Source organism: Orcinus orca, chromosome 1, assembly GCF_937001465.1.
Source record: "Orcinus orca chromosome 1, mOrcOrc1.1, whole genome shotgun sequence".
Lineage (NCBI taxonomy): Eukaryota > Metazoa > Chordata > Mammalia > Artiodactyla > Delphinidae > Orcinus > Orcinus orca.
Window position 1 is genome coordinate 103,530,507 of NC_064559.1, and position 23,133 is coordinate 103,553,639.

At 50.3% G+C, this 23,133-nt stretch overlaps 1 protein-coding gene and 1 long non-coding RNA gene across 2 annotated transcripts in view; one reads left to right on the top strand and one right to left on the bottom strand.

The window, feature by feature from the left end:
• Positions 1 to 107: 107 nt before the first annotated feature.
• CGN (cingulin) lies at positions 108 to 22,621 on the bottom strand. The gene is made up of 21 exons (XM_033415510.2): positions 22,493 to 22,621; positions 15,936 to 16,810; positions 15,087 to 15,187; positions 14,864 to 14,933; positions 14,673 to 14,762; positions 13,078 to 13,205; positions 11,971 to 12,103; positions 11,466 to 11,678; positions 10,879 to 11,027; positions 10,493 to 10,625; positions 7,865 to 8,065; positions 7,308 to 7,514; positions 6,677 to 6,934; positions 5,492 to 5,662; positions 4,820 to 4,981; positions 3,708 to 3,797; positions 3,156 to 3,239; positions 2,929 to 3,047; positions 2,499 to 2,607; positions 1,946 to 2,109; positions 108 to 1,629 (listed from the first exon to the last, which is right to left on the bottom strand). Exons 2-21 carry the CDS (start codon positions 16,776 to 16,778, stop codon positions 1,488 to 1,490), a joined length of 3,567 nt encoding a protein of 1,188 aa, XP_033271401.1. The 5' UTR covers positions 16,779 to 16,810; positions 22,493 to 22,621; the 3' UTR covers positions 108 to 1,487.
• A 56-nt stretch (positions 22,622 to 22,677) lies between these two features.
• The window catches only part of LOC117198521 (uncharacterized), a 15,568-nt gene continuing 15,112 nt past the window's right edge, over positions 22,678 to 23,133 (top strand). Inside the window, exon 1 of the long non-coding RNA XR_004479720.2 lies at positions 22,678 to 23,133. This exon is cut by the window's right edge and continues 60 nt beyond it. This is a non-coding gene — a long non-coding RNA (uncharacterized LOC117198521).

A 23,133-nucleotide genomic window follows, 5' to 3' on the forward strand; every position in this document is an offset into this window, starting at 1 on the left:
GAAGAAAACCCCAGCTTCAGCCTCTAAGCTGTACAGTAAAATGGTTTCTTCATAAAATTTAGACCTCCAAATAAGTCAGGAAAAAGAATGAGAAGACAAGTCAAGGATTTCAGTATAGATATATAATTTTAATATTTAATTTAAAATAAATTCAATGCTGGATTGGATTGGGAGAGAATATATGATTTGCAGAATAAAGGAAATTTTTTTTAATCATGAAATTACAAGTCATTGGTGAGAACAGGCTTCTCCCTCCTCTAGGCTTCTTACAGAGTCTGCTTAGAAAATAAGAGAGGTGAATCATCTCCCTTACCTCCTCCCACCAGAACGTGGCTCTCCCCAAATCCCAAAGGAGGAATAAGTCCACCATTGCCTCTTCCCATTTCTACCAAGAGTCAGCCTCTAGCCCCTCTGTATCAGGTCCAAGCTCCTGAGATAATGAGGGTCCCTCGGTTCCCTACTGAGTTTGGGCACATCTGATCAGAGAAACCACAAGTTAAGGCCCCGGAGACCAAAACCTTTGCTTTTCAAACTTGCGTAGACAGTGGTCAGGGTTCCCAGGTGCAACCATCTTATAAGCACATCCATAGTCACGGAGGGAGAGGAGGAAGGATGGAAACCCTGAGCAGAAGCAGCCCCACCACCTTATCATGGCCCTCCCAAAGTCCCTCTCACAGGGCCTCATAGGCAGGGAAGCCGGTAGGTCTCTCGACCAGTCATTGGGGCAGCAGGGAAGGCAGAAGGCCCCGGTTGGGGAAAGGGTGGTCCTTGGAGAGGTATGAATGTGCAGGTAATAAAAGGCAAGAAGAGCATCCTTATCTCCTCACCCCAGCTAAGGCACTGAGAAGAAAGAAGGAACATAGAAACGGTAAAGATAGGAAGAGAAAGAGAAAGGGTCCCTTGGATCCTGGCCTGGGGAAGACAAAAACTACAGGAATGGAGACAGGTGGGGACTACCACATGGGCCCCATGACTGTGCAAAGAAGAGCCTCTGAGAAGTGGGTAGAGCCACGCCAGCATGTCCATTACCCATAATGTTCCCCTTACAGTGCTCCAGAATGGGAAGGAAATGAGTTGCAGGAGTCAAGGGGGCAGAATCACATAGGGTATTTCCCTGAGCCTGGGGTTAAGGGCTAAAGAAATAAAGCTTTATATACATGGCAATTTCTATCCCTTCCTATCCTGCTCAATCCCTCTCAGCCTATATGCTCACCAACCTACTGCTGTGAGGGAGCAGAAGAGGGGGTCGGCACTTAAGGAGGGGGCTCTGTTGGCTTAAAATGCCCACTCCTCCAGAGGAAAGGGAAAGTCTGTCTACCGGCTTAGCGCTGATGCCTTTTTTATCACCTTCACTCACACCCCTCCCTGTCTTAGGTCTGAATAACTGGGTCCCCCACAGGGATGAGGAATCTGAGGCTGGGCAGAGCAGAGCAGGACTGGCCAGGATAGGCCTCAAGTGTGGTTCATGGGCCCTTGTGGACCATGAGCTAACAGGAGCTAGTCTGCAGGTTGCTCTCCGTAAGCAGTGAGGCGATGGAGGAAGGATCGTAGACGCTGTCAAATTCCTCATCTGAGCTCAGCCCTTCATGTTGGAGAGTTGACTCAGCAGCTGAGCGGGAAGCTTTGCGCCTGAGTCAAAGAGAAATACTGGTCAGGGAAGGAGACAGAAAGATTTAAACAGCCTCCCTTTTCATGCTAAGGAAACTCCCAGTTCTCCTAAGGCCTAAAGCTATTCACAAGATTCCCCCACTAATTAGAGATATGGAGAGATGGGGTACAGGATGGGGGCTGAGGTACTAAAAGACAGTCACACTGGCTTTCACCCAGGAATGAGTGCCTGCGAAGTCCCTTCTTAGAGATCCTCCTCCCCATCCAGTTCAGGAGAGCCCATTCCCTTATTGCTCTGCTATCCCGATGGAACAGGGGTCAGAAGAGGAGCCCGTACCAGGAGTCCTTCTCCAGGACTTTGATCCGGGCCTGGAGCTGTTCATTGACCTCATGCTGTTCCTCCAGCTCACGCTGGGCCTTCTTCCTCAGGCCATCCAGTCGCTCAATTTCCTCTTCGGCTTCATCCACCTGCCGCTTCAAAGCCTTCACCCTCAGGCTTAGCTAGGCAGGATACCAAGTCCCCACATTAGAAAAGGAGCTGCTGCTACTGTGGCCTGGGATCCTCCCCTGCAGCAATCTTGACAAGGTATATACAGTTGCCCCTAGGAAAATGTTGAGACCATGGGCCAGTACCCTAACCTCTTAGGTTTGTCCTGGGGATTAAATAAGTTAATACATCACTTAGAAAGAGAGCCTAGCACATCATAAGTACTCGATACCCATGCTTACTATGACTGCTCTAATCTAGTCCTTTCACTCTAGTCTCTCTGACCTTATAGAAGGAAAGTCTAAGTTTAGAAGACCTATGAGATGGGACCTCTCTTGGCCTTCAAGCAAATGCATAGTATATACTTGCCATATGGTTGCCTGGCCCTAGCTGCCATCCTTACCTGGTCTTTCTGGTCATTCACATGCTGTCGTTCATCATCAATCTGGATGGACAGCTCTTTAACTCTCCGCTCCAGTTTTCGGTTGGTGGACTGCAGAACTGTCTTCTCCCTAAGAGGGTGGGGTAGGGGGATGTCTATGGCTGTTGTCATTTCTAAAGAAACTCCTACTTGGCCCCATACTGCCTCCAAGAACTCCAAGGGCTCAGCCACGAGCCCAACCATTAGACTGAGGAGGATCCAGGGCAGATGCAAAGAACCAGGTAGATAGAGGTCATTCACATTTCAGAATTTCTGCAACTCTCTCTTCTCCCCATCAAGAGAAGAGGTCTCCCAAAAGATCAAGCCAGGTTGGCCATGTCTGAAGCAGAAGATGTAGGGACACCAGAGGAGAAAAGCCCAGAGGGAGAGAGAGAGGATGGGCTCATGTCACCTCTCTTCAGCCTGCAGCCGCTCCTGCAACTCCCGATTCTGGGACTCAAGCTGAGAGAGGCTGGCGCTGGGCTTCTGGAAGCCTTCTGAGCTGGCCAGCCGGCTCTTCAAGTCCTTGTTCTGAGAGGGACAGGAAGCCTCCTTGGTTAGCACTCAACCTGCGATTGCTTCCATGGTCATTTTACCCACCTCCTGAGGCCTATCCCCAAGACCCTCCCACCACCTCACCTGTCTCTCCAAGGAGATTTTGTCACACTCCAGGTCCTGCCGAGCAGCCCTCTCCTGCATGAGCTCTGTCCTCAGCTGGTCCACCTAGTGGGGATGGGCCAGAGGAACCAGACTTAGGGAGGACTGATGATGAACCAGCAAGTTGAACCAAGTGGAGCAGAGTAGCTGGAGGGTGCTCTCTGAATCCCCCAAATTCCCAGGCAACTAAGAAATCACAGCCTACTCAGATGGATGGGGCCACAGAATTTAAACAGGGCCTCCTCAGTCTCACCAGGGACTAACGTCCCTTCTGAATGCAAGCAGCCCAGACTCAGATCCACAGCCCAGGCCACCAGGATTCCTTCCTCCATTCAAACTCCCGGCTTCTTTCCACCTGAGGAAACCCGCCAACCCCTCCCGAAAGCAGATGAGACCCTGCAGTAGAGCCGGCCACACACCGATTCTGCAGCCAGAACTCCATATATGAAAGATGGGAAGGTAGGGTTGTTTCTGAAAGGGCCAAGAGGTTCTGTCATCGGGGTAGACACGGATAAGGCATAAGGAAGGGGTTACCTGGTCCCGACCACGATTCATCCGTTCCGTCAGCAGCTCCACAGTGCTCCTCTCCTCATCTAACTCCACCTCCAGCCGTGAGACTTTTTCCTGTGGCAGAGGGCCAACAGGTTAATTCTGCCCCAAATGCTGGACACCAGAACGCCAAACTCTGCCCAGGAGCCTCTCAGACACCAGCCTCCACAGGTTCTTCTCTCTCCCACATCCCAGAACCTATTGGTCCCTGCCCCTGCCCAGAGCCACCACGGAGCTAGCGCCCTCTGCTGCCCAAGTGAGGCATCAAGGGAAAAGGGTGGGCCCGCTCTGACCTTGGCACCTTGGCAGGATGACAAACCCCAGAATCTATTTCTCACTGGTGCAGCCCTATTTCCCAAATGGGAAAATAGAGAGAAACCCAAGTGCCCAGGCCAAGGCTGAGATAAAGAGAGTCAGAAACTGAAGCATCAGGGTACAGATTGGGGAAGCAAATTCAAGTCAGGCAGTACCATGTAGAGGCTAAGACAAGACTGCCTGGATTTAAAAATCAGATCGACTGCTTCCTAGCAAAGGGGCCACGGACAAGTTGCTTGGCCTCTCTGTGTCTCAGTTGTCCTCATCTATAAAATGGGGAAAACAAGCCTACTCATGCCATAAGGTTACTCTCAGGATTAAATAATTCTTAAGTACCTGGCACACAGCACAATATGTAAGTGTTTGCTTGCTGCTGCTGCTGCTCTTATTACTGTTGTTGTTGTTATTGCCAAATATAGCAAACTGAAGACCACTGTTGACTCTAAAGGGGAGAAGCCACTGCTTAGCTCCAGCCAACTGTTGCCATGTGGACAATTCAAGACTCAAAGCCCAGTGTTATTATATTTTCCAAATGTATGAGAAAAGCCAGAAATCCAAAATTTTATGTGACATCTATAAATTTCTAAACAGTGGCAATTAATTCAAAGTTGTTTACAACACTCAGTCAAACAAAACCCATCAGCTGTCGGCTGCCAGTTTCCTATCCCAGAGGCTGGAGTGTCCTGGCTCTTTTCCCCACATTAGTCCCACCTGTGCCAGGATCCGGACACCCTCACCTTCCCCATCCCACCCACCACCCGTCACCCCCTCACTGTCCTCACCTCAAGGCCCTTGAGCTGACGGCTCCTGTCATCCTGGGAGCGTTTTTTGTTCTCTGCCTCTTGCTCCAGCCCCTGCAGTCGCTGGACCAGCAGCTCTTTGTCCAGCCGGGCAGAGTCCCGCTCAGCCTGGGATGCCTGCAGGCCCTGCCGCAGCCTCTGAGTCTGGTCAGAAGAGAAAAATGCAGCAGCTCAGATAAGGTAAGATGGGGGTTGAAGGGTGGAAGCAGTCCACCCCGTGGGGGAAAATTCTTCAACTCTGACATTCTTTAGAATTGCCAGAGCACGGTGATGATAAAAAGACTTGACTTTTAGCCCATATTCTCTATCGTCTTAAAATTCTCTACGCAAGTTTAAATCACGTGAGGAGCTTCTAGACTACTGATCCTGGATCCAAGCCCCAGGGTTTGTGATTTAAGTGTAACAGGAGGCATCTTGGGTGTTGAGATCTTAAAAATCTCCCCAGGTGACCCTAGTGTGCAGCAGAGTTTGAAAATCACTGCTGTGCAGACAGTGCATCCTCTACTGTCTCTGCCTACAGTGGACAACTCCCCCCACCCTCCCCCACCGAAGTGATTAGATCTAAACCCAGGTCCCAGGATCCCTTGGTCACAGGTTAAGAGGTAATGACCTTCAAACCAAGGACGTTGGGACTACTGCCATTTAGGCTCCTACCTCATCCTGAAGCCGGCTTAGCCCTCCAGCGGTCTTCTCAGCCTCACTGGCCCACTCCTTGGCCTGGCGCTGGGCATCCGCCACCTCCCGCCGGGCCTTTTCCTTGTAATCCTCCAGCTGGGCCTGGAGCTGCTGCAGGGCTTGCTTAGAGTCATTCCCAATCTGCTCCAGCTGAGACACAGAGAAAAGAGATTGTTCAGCACTGCATCTCTTTAACAGATGCCTCTCTCTCTTCTCTGGGCCCAGACTCCCAAGACTCTCCCAGAGCCTCCTTCCTGCCGAAGTAGCCCTCTCTTGCTCTTTCCTGGACCTAGGTCCCTAGTACGGCTGGGAGTAATATATAGATTTCCTGGGTTCAAATCCTGGCTCTACCACTTATTAGCTGTGTGACCACAGGCAAGTTATTTACCCTCTCTGGGTCTCAGTTCCCCATCTGTAAAATGGGATAATAACAGTGCACCTATATCACAAGGTTGTTGTGAGAATTATGTTAATTAATTACGTAAAGTACTTACAATAGTGCCTGATACAAAGTAAACCTTAAATGACCATATTTCAGCAAACCCAAGATACCAATGATTATTACAAAGAAAAAGAAAAATTTGGCAATTGAACTATAACATACCGTCAATTATAAGACACAAATCAATTTCAGAGACGATAAAATGTACATATTAGAACTGATGAAATATTTTAGGTGTTTGCTCCGGTTTTATAAATAAGCGATTAGGAGGAGAACCTTACCTGAAAAAAAGCAATTTATCTCCTTTTCTTCCTTTCTCCTTCCCTCCCCCAAATATAAAATTCTACCAATGAAAATTCCTGTTTTTAGGTCTTATAGACATCTAAGGAGGGATTATAGGCCTTTTTCCTTCCCCTAAATATAAAACTCTACCAACGAAGATTCTTATGTTTAGGTCTTACAGACTTCTAAGAGGAACTCCAGGAGACATTCTCCAAGGATCAAGATCATAAAGGAATGGGAGGTAGGGGGAGGTCAAGAACACTGAGGGGAAGTAGGAAGGATGCCACACTGCAGATGTAGACTTGGCCTCCCCAACAATGAACTTGAGGAAAGCAAACACCACACGTCGTGACCCCATTCCCTCCCCTGTTCCCCCCGCCCCCCAGGCAAGCTTCTGTATGAGCTGAGCCTCTTCCTGAGCCCAGGCCACCGTGCCCCACCTCCTTGTTCAGCCGGTCCACAGTCCTGTCCAGCAAGCGCTTCTGCTCCTCCAGCTCAGTCTTGCTGCGCCGGAGCGCCTCCCGCTGCTTCCCCTCCTCCTCCAGGGCCCGGTTCAGAGCCTGCTGCTCCTGTCCCAGGCGGGCCAACCCCCGCTGGGCCTCTTCCAGCCGTGCCTCCAGTGCCCGCTTGGCTGCTGTCAGGCTCCCCTCCTCTTCCTGAGCTGTGTTCAGGGCCTCCTCTAGCCGCTGTTTCTCTGCCTGGGAGTGGGGAAGGTGAGGGATGCTGAACTGAGGGGATGCAAAGCTTGGGCTCAAGCCATTTGGAGGTGAGTAGGTGGGAGGGAGGAGGAAGAGATGTTTATGAAAAAGGTGGGCAATGAAAACAGGCTCAGAGGAACCAGCAAAGATCAGAGAACATGCGAAGAGTGGGAAATGGACAAAAATACCAGTGCAAAGGCTGAGACGTTCACACTAAAGCACACTTCAGGAAATAAACCCGAGGTTGACAGAGGACTAGGGAGGCAAACAGAAGCACGCTACAGGCAAAATCAAAGTGATGGCTGAGTATTTAGCCAGGGATGAGAGGAGAGAGGGCCAGGAGGAAGCCAACAATGTCAGCAAAAGCACTGACCTCTAACCGCTGCACCTTGTCCCGAAGCCGAGCCTCCGCCACTTCCCCACCCTCCGCCAAGCCTCGTGCCTCCTTCAGCTGCTGCTCCAGACCCAGGATGCGCCTTCGGAAGTCATCATTTTCCTCCTGGGTCTCCCGAAGCGTCGTCTCCACTGCTGTCCGACGCTGCCCCAGCACTGCCACTTCTGCCTCTGCTGCCATCTGAGCCTGAGGCCGGTTCAGGGAGAGGTGGCTCAGACCCCAGGGCTCAAGGTCATTGGCGACTCCCAGGAAAGCCACCCCAAAGAGAGCTCACACGAACCCAGGTGTGAAAAGGGGTAGTGCCACCAGCCAGAGGCTTCCCTGAGAATCCCACCCCTACAGAGATGCAATGGGTGTCACCAGGTACAGCCCAACCTCCCCCCCTGCCACATCCTGGCTACTTTTAACCACACACCTAGGACCAAGGTATTTGGTCTATACATACCCATGATAGGTAATTTTCCACGCCCTCTGGCTCCTCAGCCCTCCAGACCCCTCAGCCTCCACCTCCTAAGCCCTGTGCCCACTCCCCTTGCCTTGGAAGCCTCTTCACAGTCTTGTCTCAGTTGCTGGAGGGTCTTTTGTAGCTGGAGGTTCTGCAGTTCCAGCCCCCGGCCTCGTTCAGCCTCTACCCTCAGCTGCTTCTCCAACTCCCGCTCCCGGTGTCGCCTAGTCACCTCCTGGCTCTGCTTCTCTGCCTGCAGCTCCTTAAGTTCCTCCTGTGTCTGGCGCAGCTCCTAGAAGGGAAGGGAAATGGTGACAGGGCAGAGAGAGCCAGCCTGGGATAACAGAAAGTGGAGAAACTGAAACTCTCGTACACTGCTGGTGAGAATGTGAAATGGTATGCCCACTTTGGAAAACAATTTGGCAATGTCTCAGAAAGTTAACCATAAAGTTACCATATGACCCAGCAATTCCACTCCTAGGCATATACCCAAGAGAACTGTATAAACATATGTTCACAAAAAGCTTGTAAGTGAATGCTCATAGCAACATTATTCATTACAGCTAAATACAGAAAGGACCCAAATGTCCACCAATTGATGAACAGATAAAAAATGTGGTATATCCATGTAGTGGAATATTATTCAGCCATAAAAAGTAATGAAGCACTGATACTTGCTACAACATGGATAAACCTTGAAAAACATTATGCTAGGTGAAAGAAGCCAGACATGAAAGGCCCCATATTATAGGAGTCCCATTATATGAAATGTCCAGAATAGGCAAATCCATCGAGAGAGAAAGTAGATTAGTGGCTGCCAGGAGTGGGGAGGGTGACCGCTAATGGATGCGGGGTTCTTTTTTGGGGTGATGAAAATGTTCTATAAGTAGATAGTGGTGGTGGTGTTGGTTGTACAACTCTGTGAGTATACAAAACCCCACTAAATTGTATACTTTAAAAGGGTGAATTCTATGGTATGTGAACTAAATCTCCATTAAAAAAAATTACATGGAGTGAGAACAGATGAGGGTATGCATAAAACAGGATTGGCTATTTTTTTTAAATGCTGAAAACCAAAATATGTGACACAATAAATATTGGTGCTGCTATGATTTCTTTTTTAAAAAATCAAAATATGATTTCTCATTCTAATTCTTTATCTATTAGCTACTTCTGAAATTCGGAAAGTATAATTAGGCTGAAAGGTTATATGTATATCGTGAGTCTTCAGTGTAAGACACTAACATACTAATTACAAAGAAAAAGAGGGGACTTCCCTGGCGGTCCAGCAGTTGGGACTCCATGCTTCCACCACAGTGGGTGAGGGTTCGATCCCTGGTCGGGGAAGTAGGATCCCACATGAGGTGCGATGCGGCCAAAAATAAATAAATTTTCAAAATTTTTTAAATAAAGAAAAAAAAGAAAAATAGCACAGTGTATGGTCTACAGTGGACTGGGTTAGTCTATTTTCCTAATATATATCTTATTGATTTATTAAATACTTAATAAAATTAGCTTAATATATAAATGAAACACTAGTTATTACTTTTTTGCTTTTTAGCTTTACCCAGCATAATAAGTCAACTGAGATTGTCCAGAGGAATGTCCAAGTTCACTATATCAGCCAATATATTTAACAGACCTCAGATTATCCTTGATATTTGTTAACTTAAAAACAGTATAGTAAAAATTAGGAGTACTTTTGATTTCACAACCACCAAAGTATGTTTGGTTAACATTTATTATCTTTTTCTCCACCAAATATTTTGCATAAGCTCAGGCTTTTATTTATCTGGAAAATCATCATTCAGAGCTATATTTCTTTACTCATTTAAAAATATGATTACCTTGATTACAATTAGGTAGTTTTATAGTAAAAGCATGATAAACAAGAATTGATTAATTAATACTTGTTAACTGAGCACCTACTACATATACAGCATAGCAAATGAAAGAATATAAACCCAGAAGGATTCTCAGGAGGCCACAAATGCCAGTTCCCTATAATTAATGAAAATATTTTCTAATTTTCAAATCATCTGAAATAATTCATTGCTTTCTTGTCCTTCATAAACTGATACCAGGAATATGAAGAAATTATTTGTGTTCACTTCAATTTTATGACCTTATTATTCATAAAATATCCATACATGATAAAACATTTAGCTACCTGTGTCTAGATTCTATACTCTCTAAGCAGCCTTCAAATTACAATTTGGCTTCCCATATAGGTCAGCTGGCCATGCCACTGCAAGTGTTCCAGTCCATGTGACAACACTACTCATTGTAAGTTAATAAACTGGCATTCTAACTGTAAATGTTTGTTTCATAAGTGTAGTTAATGAGTCCCCTCTGAGAGACAGAACAACTTTTGCTATCCTGACCAAATTAGGTTTCCAAGCTTGCAAAAATGACCCTGGAGTTTCACAAATCCACCTCAATGCTGCTACCCATGAGGTCTCTTGGGAGGCAGCCAGCAGCCTCTGGCTATAACCCAACCTGGCCGCCGAGAGCCCATTCCATTAGAAACTTCTATACTGAGTGAGGAGACCAGTCCTGCTAGAGTGTGTGCTGGGAAGAGATAAGGCTGAACAGGCAGGATGAAGCCTGAAAACCAAGCACACGGGAGACAGCCACACAAGTGTGGAGGCCTTCGTGGATAGGTGAGGCAGATGCCCATCACCCCAACCTGCCCTATTGCCCCCCAACTCCCAAGTACCTTCTTGAGCTCCTCCACCTGGCGAGTATCTCCAGCATCAGCCCGGGCCTGCCCTAATTCCCTCTGCAAGACCTCTATCTTCTCCCCAAGTTCCTCTTCCATCTCCTCCTTCTCCATCTGCAGCTGCAGGAGTCTGAGCCCAGAAAGGTGAAACAAAAGGGAAAGGGAACAGGGTGAGGCCGCCTGCCTGGGAGAGGTGAGCAGGACAATGACAATGACAACCACCTCCCTGGAGGCAGGACACTGGGCACCCACCCTCAGGAGGGCGGAAGGTGGGGATGGAGAAGGGCAGTTTGAGAAATGGGAAAGGAAGGAGCACAGCACTGGCAGAAAAGAGGGGGAATATAAGAATCATGTATAAGCATCCTGGGGGGCAATGTCCTTACTCTTGCTTGGTGGCTCTAAGTTCCTCCTTGTTCTTCTGAAACATGCTCTGCCAATGCCCTGTCTCCTCCGAGGTCTCCTCCAGCTCCCTCTGCAGCTCCCGCACCAGGACTAACATCTTCTGCCTCTCAGCCTCCAATACTGCGTAATCCTAGGGAAGGGGAGAGTCAGGGGCCAGGAGGCTTGGAGGGAAGAGCTCACTCCAAACCAAAGTGTGAGTGTGTAGAAGGGGAGGCTCAGGTCCAGAGGCACCATGCCCACTGCACACCCTGACACCCAGGGTACCTGGTGCAATGCTAGCAGAAGGGTCTCTTCCCAAGACACAGTCTGCCCCTCTGTCATCTACAGGAAGCCTCCCCCAGTTATTTCCCCATGGGACTTTGGTCACACATCCTCACAGGACTTCTGGCCTGCACTCCTTCCCTCTGCCCTTGTAGGTTTCCTGAGCAAGGTTTTCATTACATCTCACATGTGTCTTTTAGGGGGAGTTCCGGTTATGACCATGAAAAATTCCCCAAATACCAAGACCTCGAGGCAGCCCCCTTCCCTGGGGGTGCTCTCTTTTCCCAGCCCTGCTCTTGTCACGTGCCTGGGTTGCATCCTGCATGCTCCGGCGAAGCTGCTCTGCGTCCCGCTGGTACTGCTGCCGCACATGCTCTACCTCCTGGTCACGGGAGGCCACCTCCTCCTTCAGGGCGCCCTTCAGTGCTGTCAGCTCCCGCTCCCGCAGCCTCAGCTGCTCCTCTACCCGCTGCTTCCCCTCTAAGACCTCTTCCAGAAGCTCCCGGGTCTCTACCAGGTCCTGGGCAAAGTGAAGGTGGAAGTCAATCAAAAATATTTATTGAGCACCTCCTATCTGTTAGGCATGGTATCAGGTGCTCTCTGCCCTCTAAGATGCCCTGTTAGGATAAAGGAAATCTACCATTCTGGGCTCTAGTGCCACGCCGTCATTGAGTCAGCGTGAAAGCACCCTAAGGGATACCTGTAATCAGCTACCTACTCCCCATACTTTAGGGAAACTGCAGATGAGCAGACTTGAGGATGCTCTAGCTGAAAGGAAGCAGAGGCTAAGGTACCCCAATCCTGCTCCCTACCTTCATTAGCACCTCTTTAGCAGGCTCAGGACCCTGGGCCTGTTTCAGCTTGTCCTGCAGCTCCATCACCTGTGTCTCCAGCCCATGCCGTACCATTTCACCCTGGTCCAGGAGGAGCTTCATGTTCTGGAGCCTAATATTAATTATAGACAACAGTATTGAGCACTACGTGTAAGGCCGTTTCTAAACACTTTACTTATATTAGTTCCTATAAACCTCCTTCAAGTCTTTGTTCAAATCTTAACAAGGCTTCCCCTGACTACTTTGTTTAATATTGCAACCCAGCCCTCCTGAGCTGCTTTAACCTATTCTACTTACCACCTTCTCATATGTAATATGTTTACTTATACAATATGTTAATTGTTTACTGTCTGTGCCCCCTTCCTAGAAGCTATGCTTCATCTTTATGGTTCACTGATGAACCCCAGGAATCTAGATCAGTGCCTACTACACAGTACTCATTGCAAAAACTTCTGCTACATGAATGATTAAATCCTCACAACAATCCTGTGAGGTAGGTACCATCGTTAATCCCATTTTACAGGGCTTCCCTGTGAATTGGCACAGTGGTTGAGAATCCGCCTGCCAATGCAGGGGACACGGGTTCGAGCCCTGGTCTGCGAAGATCCCACATGCTGCGGAACAACTGGACCCGTGAGCCACAACTACTGGGCCTGCGCGTCTGGAGCCTGTGCTCCGCAACAAGAGAGGCCGCGACAGTGAGAGGCCCGCGCACCGCGATGAAGAGTGGCCCCCGCTCACCGCAACTAGAGAAAGCCCTTGCAGAGAAATGAAGACCCAACACAGCCAAAAAATAAAAATAAATTGAAAAATAAAAAAAGAAATGTTCAGTTCCATCACATTTTAAAAAAAAAATCCCATTTTACAGATTAAGAACCTGATGCACAGAGGCAAATCTAGGGAGCCTAACTCATGTGCTGTCAGCATTACTGATAGAGAAGGTAAAGAGAAAGGTCCTATCTTTAACCTTCTCTGTTGGCCCCTTTCAGCTTCTGGAGATTTCCCTGTCTCCCCCAGCCCTGGGGGAGCCTCTAACTCTGGCTGAGGCCCTCATGCAGCCCTGCAAGCACCATCAGCTGCACTCACTCCTTGGTGCTCTGCTGGGCTTCCCCACTCCTCCTCTCCAGCAGCTCCTGCAGTCGGCTGCACTCTTCTGCCTTCTCCTCTAGCTGCCGCTCCAGCCCAACCCGGAATGGCTCTAGCTTCTGCCGTTTCTGGAAAGGGAAAAGAGAGTGAAACAGGTGGAGAGTAGGGAAAGCCTCTCAGAAGGACCAGGAATAATGGGAATACCTAACATCTATTGACACTCACTATATGACAGGCACTGTACTAGGGACCTTATGTATATTATCTGCATTTAATCCTCATAACAAGCCTCGGTACTTGTAATGGTTTAAAATATGTCCACAAATTATTTGACATTTCTTTCAAAAGGTGAAGCCTCTCTCCTTGAGTATAGGCTGGACTTAATATAGGCTCCCTTTGAGTATAGGCTGTCTCTTCTAACAAATAGAAAAAGGGGGAAGTGATGTGTAGCTTCTGAGACTAGGTCAGAAAAAGGCATTGCGGCCTCCTCCTTACCTTCTCTCTTGGATCACTCCCTCCGGGGGACGGTAGCTACCATACTGTGAGGACACTCAAGCAGCACTATGAAGAGGTCCACATAGCAAGGAACTGAGACCTCCAACTAACAACCACTGAGTAAGCCGTTTTAGAAGTAAATCCTCCAACACCTGTCAAGTCTTCTAATGACTACAGCCCCAGCCAGTACCTTGACTGGAAGCTCATCACAGACCCTGAGCCCCAACTACCCAGTTAAGTGGCTCCCAGATCCTGGGCACTTAGATACTGGGTGATGTTTGTTTTGAGGTAATTTGTTACACAGCAAGAGATAACTAACACAGCACAATTATTATCCTCACATTACAGTTAAGGAAACAAAGGCTTAGAACATTTAAAGAATTTGCCCAAGGTCAGTTACATAGCCAACAAGTAAGAGTACCAGGATTTGAATTCAGTTTGACTCCACAGCCCACCGCTCAACCAGTACATGACACCGCTTTTCAGGAAACAAGGGGAGTTACAATCTAACACTTACTGAGCACCACCTATATACAAGGCAATACTGTGACAGGTGGAAGCAGTATAAAAAAAGAGGAGTACGTAGGCTTGAGCATAAGACTCACCTGAATTTTAACACTCCTCCTCTACAACTTACCACCTTGAGCAATTAACCTTTCTGATCTTCAACTTTCTCATCATACAAGGGTCAAGGATGCCTATTTTACAGGGTCATTGTAATTATTACATATTACTCGGGATAGTACCTACTACAAAAATGAAACTCAATAAATGACAGCTACGATTACTGCCATCATTACTATGATGATGCCAAGAACTGAGGTAAATAATTTACTCAAGATTTATACAGCCACAGTGAGTGGCAGAGCTAGGACAGGAAATTCCAAAGGAAATGGAATTAGAAGTAGTTAGACCCCTGATGAATGTGCTCCTCCTCTCTAAGCTCCAGAGAACCCCAGAAGTCCTTCCTGGGACTAGCACATACTCTTGTCTCACAGGACACACAAGTGCTCATTCCATTGTTTGGAAGGGCCAGCTCAGGCCAAGGTTCTTTCCCCCTGTGGCCCTTCATCCCTCCTGCACCTCTAATCTCTCCTCACCTTCACTTCTTCATCCAGCTTTTTCTGTAGCTCCTCCACTTTTTGGGTGAGTTCACCCTGCCCTGCCTTAGTGGAACCAGAAGAAACCATCTGCCAGAGACACGGGGGGAAGGAAGCGAGTCCACATCCAGATCCCAAGGCCCACAAGGCCCTAACCCTGCCCCCTGCCCCACCGTGAGAAGGCCACTCACCACCAGAGGCTGCATCTGCTCCAGCAACAAACTGACCTTCCTCCTCACAGAGGTTTCACTTTCTGAGCTTCTGGAGGATAAAAGGACAGATGCAAAGGTTAGGGGAGGAAAGGGGTAGCAGAGATGAGGGAAGGAAAGGCTAAGAGCAAGGAAGATGGGGAACAAAGCTAGAAGGAAAAGAAGGGAGGTGTGTGACTCTGCTATTGGGAGGGTCCCCACTCACCCGTCTCTCAGGATGCCGTAGATGGTGGCCTTCACGTGGTCCACACTGCCTGGTGGGACTGCCTCCTGCTGGTCTCGGAGAAGGTCTGGAGTTGATTTGAACTATAAAAAAAGTAAACCCAGAGCAATAGGAAGACTACAAAGGTTACACCAGAAGCGTGTGTGGGGTTCAGATGGAAGAGACGTGGCAGTTGGGAGACGAGGCCCTTCAAGCACGACGAACAAGCCTGAAGTGGGGTAAAGAGGCAACACCTCTGAGGCCGGAGCAACAGGCCAGGAAGGGGTCCAAGCAGGGTACACCTCTCACTATCGCTGCAAACCAGATTTTGCTCGACACACAGATCTCGACCAGTTGTGAGCTGTGTCACAGGTTATTTGTCACTAATGGCAGTTAATGTACTAGAATTTGTGAATGATTTACTTTTAGAATGGGCTTAACTTTGTCTCAGAGTAAAGTCACTCCCCCACGCACTCGCATTCCTGAGTGGGAGACAAAGCGGGGAGTTTTGGCAAGAGCACCAGGGAGCCACTCATATCTTCCAAGCCTGCCTCACATTTGCTGCAGACCTAGCAAACGCTGGTGACTGAGGCACAGTTAATGGTCGGGCAATGACAAGTAACTCTCCATGCTTGTGAATGGTGATTTCACAGTTACTTCCACTTCCTTCAGCATTTTGCCCATGGAAGTGTCTTGTACATGTGAATACCATCTATTAAGTAGATGGATAAAGGGGAGGACAAAAAGTAGACTTTCTGCCATAGGTCATTTGAACCAACATGGAGACCCAAGTAGGTCAGGGCTGATGAGAAGGGGCCAGGGCTTGGAAGCCACAGAGGGGTGAGGTCTGACCTGTAGCATGGGAGGGTCCTGTGCTCTCCCCCGTGGCTCCTCAAAACTCTGAAGGACCCAGTCCTGGGTCTGACGGGAACGGCTAAAGCCACCAAGACAGCTCTGGGCTGACTGTTTCAAGCTGCCCGTGTGCTGGTCATGCTTTGTGCTAGGGGTCCAGCGGTTGGGGGACCAGCGCTCCCGTTCCTCAACGGTGTCCCGTGGGAGCCGGCTGTCCAGGCTCTGGCTCCGCTTGCGCTGTTCAGGGGGCAGCATCCGCGTGCGGCGGCCAGTCCGGCCCCGGGCCTGGCCCCCATGGTGACTGTCAAACTTGTTGATGAGGGAGTCCACCGAAGACAGGGGGGCAGTGTCAATGGTGCTGTCCAGGTAAGCTCCTTGGTGGGCTAGCTCCAGCAGGCTGGTGCTCCTGTTGCTTGGACCCATAGGGGCAGGGCCTGCCAGTGAGGCCTGGGACTGGGAGCGCAGTAGCCTTCCATTCCAGTGGGCCCCGGGCTCCTCATCAGATGTGCTTCCCTGCGAGCGGGCAGGAAACTCCTTGGCCTGAGAGTAGGGGCTCTCGGGAAGTTCCGAGTCGGAGCTCAGAGCTCCTGGGGCCCCTCGGTTGTTGGCCCCCTTGATCTGGACTCCAAAGGAGTCGCCACCTTTCTCCCCACTGTTGAGCACCACAAAGGGTTGCCCAGCGATGCCCTGCACACGCACGGCAACCCCATAGGTATTGGCTCTTGCATCCTTAGCTGGGCGTCGTCCACCACGACGTAGGGTGCCCATCTCTGCATCACACACTGGCTCTGTGATGAAGCGAATCTGGACTCCATGGTCTACAGGGCCCCGGGGCTCGGCCATGGTGGACACCTGCTCCACGGGTAGGAGGGGTCCTAGAAGATGAAGAGTTTAAGCTGAGAGACTACAAGTAGAAACCCAGAAACCTCCACTTGCCCAGCTTTTGTGAGGGTGATTGCCCTGCCAATCCCTTCTACACAAAATAGTGGTTCTCATACTTTACCTGAGCAGCAGAGTCACCTGAAGGACGAGTTAAAACAGACTGCTGGACCCTGCCCCCAGAGTATCAGATTCAGCAGGTAGCCCCAAACTGAGGATTTACAGTTCTAACAAGTTCCCAGGTGATGTGATGCTGCTGGTCCAGATTCCACATTCTGAGACCCACTGACCCAGAAGAATCCATTTCCTCTAATACAGTCCTGGGCAGCTTGGTTTTGTCAAGAGTTTAAAGATTTTTCTTGATCTTCACATGTACACCTATAGCACTACCATGTGCTTCTCCTACCCCCAGGGAAGGCAGAACCCAAGCCCCACCTGCAGACACCTCCAACCCAATGGAGAATAGGGGCCTCCAATCCCAGAGCTCATTTCAAATACAGAAGACCCCAAGATATGTCATCCCGTTTCTGGGAGGATACTCAAAGAAACCAATAGCAGTGATGCATCAGCGTTGGGGGAACTGAGGGCTGGGGACAGGGATGGGAGAATGACTGGCTTTCTATTATATATCTTTTTATCCCTTTTGAATCTGGAACCATGTACTACCTATTCAAGAAAAGATTTAAGTAACATTTAAGGGTACCAGTCCAGGAATTAGTTCCCTGGCGGTCCAGTGGTTGGAACTTGGTGCTCTCACTGCTGAGGCCTGGGTTCCATCCCTGGTCAGGGAACTGAGATCCCACAAGCTTCATGGTGCAGCCAAAAAAAAAAAGAGTATCAGGCCCCAGGACAGGCAGACTTGTCCCGTCTGAGAGCCAGAGCCAAGACCACCTACAGGCCAGCTCCCTGGGTCTCCTAAGCTCAGAGTCAGCAAATGGAATGTGTTCCAGGTATTGCTTATTGCTCTGGCTCCAGGAACTTGCAGGGAGAGGTTCTCCTCTAAGCAAATAAAAATCCAGCTTCCCCACCCCTTCTGCTAACCTCCACCAGGGCCTAGCACCAAACTGGAGGAGGAGCCTCTGACGTGCCAGAGACACAAACATACCCAACTCAACCTCCCAGTGGAGCTCTGGGCCAAGGAAACTTGGCAAGGCCCCTTTCAGGGATTGTAGAAGTGCCAGGAAGCTCAGGAACCCAGGAGGGGTGGGGAAGGGAGGGGCGGAGCTCCAGGTGAGAAAGGAATTGGAAGAAGAGCATTCCTAGTAGCATTCCCAACCCCTCCCCTACAGGGGAAGATACATGGGGGGAGGAACACCTTATCAGCAATGGTTCTTCACCTTTTCTGGTGTCTGAGAAAATGATGAAAGCAATGCACCCTTCCCCCAGGAGACAGCCCACCCAAACTTTTACCACAGAATCTCAAGAGGTCCTTAAGGCCCACCCATGAACCCAAGGACCCGATCCTTCCACTATGCAGACATCGGGGAGGACTTTAACCAACCACTGACTCAGATACCCCAGAAAGCAATATTTTTAGTTGGCAGAGCCCTATGTTGGAATTCAAGTAAGAAATGGGACCAGAAAAGAAGCTACAAGGCAAAGGCGTAAGTTCTCCAAGCCACTCATCCAATAGAAAAGGCACTGGACTATAGTCAGGATCTGGCTTGGAATCCCAGCTTCTGACCTTCACTTGATGTATATAACCTTGGGCAAATCACAACTTTTCCCAGCCTGTTTCCTCATCTGTAAAATGGGTATAATAATACCTCATGAGGTAATTACCTGTGAGAATTAGATAATAACAACTATGTGGGTAAACACAACTGTAAAATGTATCATGTTATACACTTAAGATTTTTGTACTTTATTTACTTAGGTTCTACTTCAATAAAAAGAGGGGAAATGTCAAGATATTAAACATGAATGCACCTAGCAGCATAAGCCTGTCACAAAGCTGACAACAAATGTTATCCTGCACATATGCTGCTCCTTCCAACAGGACCTTCCTGGCTTCCCCTGGTTTACAGAAGGATGCCACTTCCTAGAGAAGCCTTCCTTGACCATTCCTTCCCACAAACTAGATCAGATTCACGTTATACACTCCATAGTTGGCCTTCAGTGAGTGTGCCTCAGTTTAGTTATATATTTATCAGAATGATGATTTGTTTCCTATCTGTCTCCTCCACTAGGTTATAAGCTCCTGGAGGGAAAAAAGACATTGTTCTCAGCTGACTCCTGTGTCCCCAGGGCCTGGCAGATGGTAGATGTCAATATATATCTATTAAAAGTTGTATCCCAGGGCTTCCCTGGTGGCGCAGTGGTTGAGAGTCCGCCTGCCGATGCAGGGGACACGGGTTCGTGCCCTGGTCCGGGAGGATCCCACATGCCTCAGAGCGGCTGGGCCCGTGAGCCATGGCCGCTGAGCCTGAGCGTCCGGAGCCTGTGCTCCGCAATGGGAGAGGCCACAGCAACGAGAGGCCCGCGTACCGCAAAAAAACAAACAAAAAGAAGTTGTATCCCAAACCAAGGCAGACTCAACACAGCAGTGGGGAGATTTCCCAAGGACCGTGCACAGCCATTTCTTGTTTGTCCTAGTAACAGGACCTCTTCCTGGCCTGGACTCCCTGTCCTATTCAGGCATAATTTTGGAACCAGATGTGCCTAGAAGTCACCTGATTTATTCATGATGCAGCTCTACCCTGACAGTACATCTACTGATCTTCCAGATCCAGGTCAAGAAGTTCCCAGCCTAGTCCCAGAGAGTGCATAGCCCTTGCCTGCCCAAGAGCACCAAGCTGCTCAGAGGCGGCACCAAGTGTACCCTGAGGCCCCAGTGACTCCCTAACCTCAACCCCCTTCAGTCCCAGGACATGTGGGTCAAGGGCCAGGAGGGCTAAAGGGATCTTTGGGGTGGGTCAGAAAGCAGGGCTCTAAATGATTCAACATGGAAAACCCGAAACCTATCCGCCTTCAGTTACAGAGGACAGCGGGGCGGGGCCCGGTGAGCAAGGCAGCTCCAAGGCCTTTCGTAAGCCCCAGAGGCAGGTAAATAGTGATCTAGTGCCAGGCAACAGGGAGCCCAGAGCCTCTCCTCTCACCAGATGCCTGACCCTGCTTTTCCCACCAACTGTACTCTGGGAAGAGACTAGGCCACAAGTTAATTCAGCTTCATCTTTCTGCCTCTGTCATTCCTGCCTGTAAGGAGAGGGAGAACACAGCACTTGTATCAGGCAGCCACTTCTCCCTGAGTTACTCATTAGCCTGCCCTGCCCCAATTCCATCACCTCTGGCCCAACCATAAGCAGCTGGCTTCCAACTAGGAGTGACAGGGTCTCTGGACTCCTGGCAGGAAGTGGGGGTGGGGTGGCTCCAGGTGTGCCCAGGAAGAACTGGTATACATAGGGCCTGGCAATATGCTAGATGCTATATAATTGGCAGATGCAGAAAATGGGTGAACTAGAGGTACAGAGATTAGACTCCCCTCGGAGGAAACAAGGAAAGCAAATGGTGAAAACAGAAAAGGACAGTTCAATGACCTTGCTCTTTCGGTTCCTATTTTCTCATAAAGAGTTAGCAAGATAAGGTTGCCCAAGGATCCAAAAAGAACCCCCCATGTGGGCTTCCCTGGTGGCGCAGTGGTTGAGAGTCCGCCTGCCGATGCAGGGGACACGGGTTCGTGCCCCGGTCTGGGAGGATCCCACATGCCGTGGAGCGGCTAGGCCCGTGAGCCATGGCCGCTGAGCCTGCGCGTCCAGAGCCTGTGCTCCGCAACGGGAGAGGCCACAACAGTGAGAGGCCCGCGTACCGCAAAAAAAAAAAAAAGAACCCCCCCATGTGTACTCCTGGCTCAGTCCACTGGAAAAGTCAAACCTGAGCACCAGACTAGAGCTGCTTGGCCAGTTGGGAAAAAAACACAATGAGGAACTGGGCCCCTGCAAACTGGCTGGACTGGTTTGAGAGGCAAGGGAAAGGGGAGGGCCAGGGAGACTCCACTGGCAGCTTGTGAAGCAGACCAGAGAAATTCCACACCACAGAGGAGGCAGAGGGGCAAAAGCATGGGCAGGGACTCCGTCCAGCTTAGATGCCAAGGCCAAGGCTCTGAAGGAAGAGGCAGAAGGTGGGGAGGGAACAGGCAGGAACAGATACACAGTGTGCCTGGTGACTGACAGACAGGCCAGTGTGTAACAGAAGACTTTGTCTCCCTCTACCCCTCCCTCTAAAGTTCCCAAGGTTGCATTCCAGATCCCACACTTAACCTGGGCCACCTCCCTGGCCCTCAGTTCTCCCCTTCCCTGGCGTGAAGAAAGCAGCAGCCCTACCCCCTCCTCACCTCCCACATGGGTGATGGCATGCAGGTCAGCCTGGGGAAAGCAGGAAGGGTTCTAGGAAGCCAGAATCCTCTTAGGGTCAGGCAAATCTCTGGATTAGCAGTCCCCTAGAGCCAGCCCCCCATTCCCGAATATCCAGGATGAAAAAAGAGGTAGAGAGGCATGTGCAGGCAGCCTGTCGACAACATAGCGGTTGCTAATTATTTCCCAATTACAACAACTCTCCTCAGGCAGGGCATCAAAGGGGCCAAGCTAAGGCTGGCTCTGATTCCCTCACCTGCCTAAGGCAAGGGAATCTGCCTCAGAAATTTTGTCTCAGACCTGATGTGCACCTCTCATCCAGCTTGGAGACTTAGAGGTGCTGAATCTCCTAGTCCTGTGGTCTCCTGAGGAGTCCTGCTTCTTTCCTGCACCAGTGCCTATGGCTAGTCTGACAGCCATCATGGTCCAGCTGTCAGGGATGCCTGGTAGGGTTTAAGGAAATAATGGGGAATTTCTGAGAGGCATCAAGGAAATTGGTTAGGCTCCCAAACCTCACCCAATGGCCCCACCTAGAACCACAGAAGTATGTATGCTTGGGGGGAGGGCTTGACATTAGCCCCCAGAAAGAGGCCTCATTAGAAAGAAGTATTTCTACACATTTTGTAGGCCTAGGGATCTAGGCTTACTCAAATCCCTCTCTTGTAGAGCACTCTCTCAAGAGAAAGAAGGAAATATTCTCCCTGGCAAGAAAGCAAAGGACAAAAACTGAAAGACTTAGTTTCACACCTAGCAAAGAGATGGGGGTGCCCTCTCGCTCTACCTCTCAGTGTCTATTAATTGCACCTGTCTTGCCCTATAGATGAATGGTTAGAGAAAGATTCCACCTCAAAGCCAGAGGGAGGTATCAGCACCGGCTCAGACTGGCAGTCGGGTAAAGAACCTCAGGGAAACAGCACCTTTCCACGCCCTTTCCTTTACGTGTCTGAACCTCAGGCAGCAGTTCCCTTTGCCCAACTGAGACTGACTCCTTCCCCCCACCATTCCGGTCTCCAAGAGAAACTCTGCCCCGGGGACTGGCGTCTGACCTCCAGAGATATATGGGCCCTGAAACGCTTCCATGCCCTGGGAATAGCCTTAGCCTCAGGTGCCCCTCACCTGGCACCTTCCCAGGCACCTGCGTGTGGCATCTTAGAGTAGGAGCCAGCTCTTAATCACTACTCCCACCCTAACTTGACCTCCCTTCCTCCTCTCGCCAACTCAGCACCTGTGCCCTGGGTATCTCTGATCGCCTGGACTCCCGCCCCTCAGGGGTACACCTGAGGGCTCGCCTGCCTCTCAGGTGCCCTTGCGCCCGCCCGGTTCACTCACCCCAGCCGGGCTCGGCGTTCCCGGGCTCGGGCTCGGGCTCGGGTAGAGCTGCACGCGCGGCTCCCGGGCCCTCCCCCTCTGTCCCTCGGCGCTCCCTCCTTCTTTCTCCCCCTCCCACCAACCTGTTACTCCCCTCCGGAGCTCCACCTCCATTGGCCGTCACCACCCGCCCCGCCTTACCCTTCCTCGGTTGGTCCGTTTCCCGCGAGGGGCGGGGCCACCGCCGCAGGGACCCGGACCCGGGGTCGCCAGCCGGGGTGGGCGGGAGGGGCCGGTCGGGTCACGTGGGCCGGCGAGCGGTGGAGTGCGGGGGCGGGGGTGGGGCTGCGAGGGGCATCGGGAGGCCATTTTGGGGACTTAGTGGCTGGCCGCCCTTGACGGCCCCCGCCCGGCCCCTGGACCAGGATCCTCCAGCCAGAGCATCTTCTCTCCTCAGCTGCAGAAGAGTCCCCCGCCTGCCGGCTTCTCGACGGGAATCTCTGTCCAGACTCCTTTCTGCTCTTCACCTACCTCCGCATAAGCCAGAATACTCTTCCGTCGCATTCTGCGGAAAATATCTTCCCGGTCCCCCGACGTCAGCACCTCCTCCACTTCAGCTCCGTCTCCCTTTTCCCCAACCTGAGCTGGATCCCAATCTTGGA

Bases quoted from the DNA above. Each gene is read 5' to 3' on its own strand.
- CGN (XM_033415510.2), bottom strand. From the start codon at position 16,778: ATGGCCGAGCCCCGGGGCCCTGTAGACCATGGAGTCCAGATTCGCTTC. The intron at 3,240-3,707 runs GTAACCCCTTCC...CATCCCCACTAG, and splicing joins TGAATCGTGGTCGGGACCAG to GTGGACCAGCTGAGGACAGA. The intron at 1,630-1,945 runs GTACGGGCTCCT...TCTTTGACTCAG, and splicing joins GTCCTGGAGAAGGACTCCTG to GCGCAAAGCTTCCCGCTCAG.